Source organism: Meles meles, chromosome 20 (assembly GCF_922984935.1).
Source record: "Meles meles chromosome 20, mMelMel3.1 paternal haplotype, whole genome shotgun sequence".
In the NCBI taxonomy this organism is placed as follows: Eukaryota; Metazoa; Chordata; class Mammalia; order Carnivora; family Mustelidae; genus Meles; species Meles meles.
In genome coordinates, this window is record NC_060085.1 from 2,587,956 (window position 1) to 2,593,544 (window position 5,589).

General features: G+C 54.4%; 1 protein-coding gene across 3 annotated transcripts in view; it reads right to left on the reverse strand.

Moving 5' to 3' along the window:
* The window catches only part of PIP5K1C (phosphatidylinositol-4-phosphate 5-kinase type 1 gamma), a 49,015-nt gene extending 48,160 nt beyond the window's left edge, over positions 1–855 (reverse strand). For 2 of the 3 annotated variants that reach the window (XM_045989921.1, XM_045989920.1), the window contains exon 1: positions 664–854. In XM_045989921.1, coding sequence (XP_045845877.1) covers positions 664–757 — 94 coding nt within the window. In that variant the 5' untranslated portion in view covers positions 758–854. Of the gene's footprint in view, positions 1–663 lie in introns of all 3 variants that reach the window. The other variant, XM_045989919.1, reaches the window with a different exon arrangement.
* Between the last annotated feature and the right edge of the window lie 4,734 nt (positions 856–5,589).

The window sequence follows — 5,589 nt, forward strand, 5'->3', positions numbered from 1 at the left end:
AGAAACCGGATCTGGTGACTCCCACGGAGACAGATGAGATAGTCAGGAGGCTGGCCCAGATGGCCTCAGAGACCCCCCCACCCACCCTGGCAGCTTCTGCCCTTCACCACCCAGAAGACGTGCCCACAGGGGTGATCCCAGGAGCTGACCCCAGGCAGCGGGCGGCCCCCGCAGTCTGTTAGGAAGGGGGGGCACAGCTGGGACGTTATCACCTCCCCTGCCATGCCCACCTCGGAAGCACGGCCCCTCCCCAGAACGGGGTGCTCCACCGTCCCACACACGGAGAGCAGCCCCCCGCCGACAAGACCGGGTGGGACGCCGTCCCCAGGCGCCCCGGGCCGGAGGCAACGCGCCCACCCGCCGCGTGGCCGCAGCCCCCCACCCCGCGCGCCTCCGAAGGGGGGCTGCTCGCCCCTCGGCCTCCCAGCTCCGGGCCCCGCACGCGCCCCCGGTACCCCTGGGAAGGGCGGCGCCCCCGCGAGCCCCCCGCGCGGGGAGTCCCATCCCCCCCCCCGCGGGCGCCCCCGAGTGGAACGTTCCGGCCTCCCCGCGGCGGGTCCCGGCGCCCCTCCGGCGCTCGGGCGACTCCACTGGGCCGCGGCGGGGGGAGGCCGGGCGGGCCCACTCGGGGCGCGGGGAGGGAGGGAAGTCCGGCACCGTTACCTGCCGCCGCCCCGCTCTCCGCGGCCCAGGCCGCCTCCGAGGTCACGGCCCCCGCCTCGGCGCTCTCCGCCTCGTCCGGCACCTCCAGCTCCATGGCCGCGCGCGCGGACCGGCCGGAGGGCGGGCGGCCGGAGGCTGCACCCGAGCTGCGGCCGCCGCCGCCGAACAACAACCGCCGCCGGCTGGAGGGCGGAGGGAGGGGGCCGGGCCCGGGGAGCGGGGGGCGGGGCCGGGGGCGGAGCCAGCGTGCGCCAGCGCGCAGTGCGCGCGCGCCGCCGGCCGGGGCTAGGGCGGGGTTGTGGGGGGGGGGTGCCTGCGTGCGTCCCCGCGTCTCGAGCGCCCCCACGCGCCGAGGGGTGGAAGGACGGCGCCGTGCGCGTCGTCGCATCCTGTGGCTAGAACTGTCCCACGTCATACACCCAAGCACCGTCTACAGTTAACCAACTACTTACCATCCGAGCGTCCATGACACTTACGTATGGTACGTGCTGGGTCATGAGTAGTCCTTATAATGACGTAGTAAGTGATGTAATAAGCCAAAATAAATTTGATTTGTACTAGCTAGCAAGCCAGCACGGTATATAAAGTCCGTGACGTTAAGGTCCAGGCATGTTAATACCATTGCTGGACAAAAGTATGATATTATGAGCGTAATGTTGACAGATAATGTACAAGCGTCATATATAATACATGACACAATGTGTAACAGCCGGGCAAGGTAAAGTAACAATGTCATTAAATGTCAGACTGGCTGGGAAAGCTTCTGTGAGCAGTCTCTCCGGAAGTCAGGGGCCTGTTCTGTGTTTGCCCTTTTTTCTTTTTTCTTTTTCTTTACTACTACTTTTTTTTTTTTACTACTAATACTTTTCCGGTACCTAATATAGAAGGAAATATAGTACCTATATAGAAGGAAATAAATACTTGATAGAATTGATCAACCAGATGGGGACTATCATCACTCCCGTTTTACACACACAGAAAACGGGATCTCAGAACGTTGAGGTCACTTGCTGGAAATCACAAAGAATCATGCTGTGCGTCAGTGTATTTGGGAACTGGGTTAAGAATGATTGTGTTCACATCATCGTTAAAGTTTAATGGTGAATTTATTGATGATATGGCTTGGTAGTTACTAATTCTGAGGTCATGATTCAGGAGGTAATAAATGCTGTTATTATTAGTTTTGTTCATGTCTAATGATTTCAGCTGGGGGGGGCAAGTGGAAGGACTTAGGTCCCCATATGGTAATGGACAGACCTAGAATGTTCCCACCCAAGCCTGTCTGACTCTGGAAACTTGGTCCCTCGCCATTGTCCGGGGTGCTGGCAAGGTAGGTGAGAGACTGGGCTCTGGGGTCCTTGGCAGTGGGACGATGGGGAATCAGGAAGATGGAGCAGGTCACAATCATACCCAGAGGTTAGAAAGATGTTTCCAAAATGTTTTCCCATCAAAATAAGGAGACCAATCAAGAAAGGGAAGGGATAATGGGGTGGGAGGTTGGGTGAGCCTGGTGGTGGGTATTATGGAGGGCACGTATAGCATGGAACACCGGGTGTGGTACATAAACAATGAATTCTGGTACACTGAAAAGAAATTTAAAAAATAAATTTAAGGGGCGCCTGGGTGGCTCAATGGGCTAAAGCCTCTGCCTTCGACTCGGGTCATGATCCCAGGGTCCTGGGATCGAGCCCCGCATCGGGCTCTCTGCTCAGCAGGGACCTGCTTCCTCCTCTCTCTCTGCCTGCCTCTCTGCCTAGTTGTGATCTGTCACAATATAATAAATAAATATTTATTTATTCAATAAATAAATAAATGAATGAATATATAATAAATAATAAAATCTTAAATATATATATATATGTTTTTTTTTTAAAGGGAAGGGATGGGGAACAGGACTCAGGATATGGCAAAAGGGACCCCCAGCTTAGCTGTACCCGGTCAGAAGGGAGCCAGCACAGAGTGGAGTCCACTTAAGGGATTCCAAGGATGAAAGAGAAACAAAATGTGGTCCATCCACACACTGGAATGTTATTCAGACTCAGGAAGGAAGGGAGTCTGACACCTGCCACGATGTGAGCGGGCCCTGAGGACACTGGGCTCAGGAAGAGGAGCCAGACCCAGAAGGACCCGTCCCGCAGGACCCCACTCCCAGGAGGGCCCCAGAGGAGTCCCGTCCGCACGGACAGAGAGGAGAGGGTGGGAGCCGGGGCTGGGGCATGGGTGGGGAGTCCGTGCTTCGTGGGGACAGAGTCTCCGTGTGGGGGATGGAAAGTTCTGGAGGCGGAGGGTGGGGGTGGCTGCAGGACGGTGTGCTTCATGCCGCTGAGCGGTGCACTTGGAGATGGTGAGAGTGGTAAATTTTATGTTGTGTGCATTTTTACCATCATTTACCAACAATAACAAAAAGCCTCCAGGAAGAGCCCTTTGGATATACGCCATGATAGATCTCCTGAATCATCTTGACTCTGTTTTATTTCCTTTTTAAGATTTTATTTTTGTTTTTAAGGAATCGCTACACCCAACACGGGGCTCGAACTCACGACCCCGAGATCAAGAGTCGCACGCTCCCCTGGCTGAGCCAACTCGGTGCCCCTCCTTTAAAATCCATTTTTGAAAGATTAGAGGGATGGGGCTCAAAGCGTGGTCCTTGGACTGGCCACAGCAGCTTTCCCCAGGAGCGTTTTAGAAATGCAGATTCTCAGGCAGCCCCAGACATGGTGTATCAAACGCTCCATAGGTGGGACCTATAATGTGGGTTTCAAGGAACACCGCCCACCCCTACTCCAGGCAGTTCAGATGCCTGAATTTGACAACCACTGACTCCAACTGGAGAAGGGCTGGGGGGTTGGGCCAATGATAAGGTCATGAAAAGGAACCAAATTAAAAAAAAATCAACTTTCAGGTTGATTCTGAATGTCTCCTGGAAGGAAGTCAACACTAAGACTGAAAAAAAAAAAAAAAAGTGGCCAAACTGGTCTTATTTAGACATGCGGAAGTGAATGTCAAAATAATCAGTTAAAAGATGCTAAGGAGGGACGTGCCTCTGGGAGGGGAGAAATGGTGGGGTGACTAGGGCACTGCTGATTTTAGCAAGCCTGCGTGAGAACTTGACCCTTCTGAGTGTGTGCATTATGGGGAAAAACCACCCCAAACTGGCATTTGTGGGAGGCAAGAAAGTTCGGGCAGGGAAAGGAGAGGAGGGGCGGGGATCCTGGCGGGGTCGCAGGCGGGGGGCTCGCAGCTTCTGATCCTCCTACTTCATTCTTTCACGGGGTCCTGCTCCTGGATTCCCATTTTGCAGGCTGGGAAACTGAGGCTGCCTGGCTGGGGCCAGTTACCTGGTTTCTGGCGCCCCCCGGCGGCTGTTACCATTAGCGCCAGGTGCCCCAGGTAGGACCCATCATGGTCCTTCCATCCCCTACCCCATAATCCACCCATTCATCCATCCATCCACCCATTCATTCAGGCCACAAATACTTATTGAGCACCTACTGTATACCAGATACTGTTCCAGGCCACAGGAACGAACAAGACAAAAATCCATAACCTCAATGAGGCGATGTCCTAGAGAAGACACATAAACAGGCATGAGCCACAGAGCAGTTTTGGTGCTAATACTTTTTTTTTTTTTTAAGATTTTCTTTATTTATTTGACAGACAGAGATCACAAGTAGGCAGAGAGGCAGGCAGAGAGAGAAGAGGGAAGCAGGCTCCTGGTTGAGCAGAGAGCCGGATGCGGGGCTTGATTCCAGGACCCTGGGATCATGACCTGAGCCGAAGGCAGAGGCTTTAACCCACTGAGCCACCCAGGCGCCCCTGGTGCTAATACTTTGAAAAGAACACAGATGCAACACAGCGACGACAGAACGTGATGGACAGTACGCGTTGAGCCCCTGCTCCCCCGTTGTCCAATAGAACAACCACACAAGCCAGTTTAAATTTCAAGCTTTAACCGTCACTTTAAATTTCCCTAGTGACCACATTTGGAAGCATGAAAAGTGAACAGGTAAGGTCAATTTTAACAACATATGTCACCTAACCCGAAACATTCTAGGTGTGGGAATCAGAATAAAAACCGAGTTATTGGGGCGCCTGGGTGGCTCAGTGGGTTAAAGCCTCTGCCTTCGGCTCAGGTCATGATCTCAGGGTCCTGGGATCGAGCCCCGCATCGGGCTCTCTCCTTGGCAGGGAGCCTGCTTCCTCCTCTCTCTCTGCCTGCCTCTCTGACTACTTGTGATCTCTCTCTCTGTCAAATAAATAAAATCTTTAAAAAAAAAAAAACCGAGTTATTTTACGTTCTTTTTTTTTGCATGCCGAGCCTTCCAGATCCGACGTGTGTCTTACATCTACCTGCACCTTCTTCTTTCTGACCTGTGACTGGAGAGTGGCTAGAGGGTGGGGACCTACTTCGTACCCTGTACGGTTCTATAAGCATTTTCCAGACACCCATTCACTTATCCGACTTCTGAAACAGTCTTAGGAAGCAGAGGCTGATGGGTTCTTGCCACTCTTCAGCTGGGAAAACCGAGGAGACGCAGCAACTTGCCCGAAGCTGCCCTGCATGGTAACAGTTGAAGATTCCTAGGGTAGGGATCCAGGAACCCAAGCAGGGGCAGAATTTGCGCCCAGATCCGTCCGGCGGGAAGGAGCCAGTAATCTGTAGTCATCTGTGGGACGGCATGCCCGCTGGAAGGGCTTGTCAGCCCCAGGTTCCAGGAGGGCCGTGCGAAGGGGAGGTGTTAGTTTTCCCGAGGACCAGCGTGTGTGTTCCAGTCCCCGTGCTGATGCTAGGGCCTGGCGCTCAGTGGCACGAACAGGGCAGTCAGTCCCTCAGCGTCCCTGGCCTCTGGGCAAGCAGGGGTTAAGGCCAGCTGCTCCCACGTGAGAGCACCTTGCAACAAAGCCACACACCCAACCAGCGGCAGG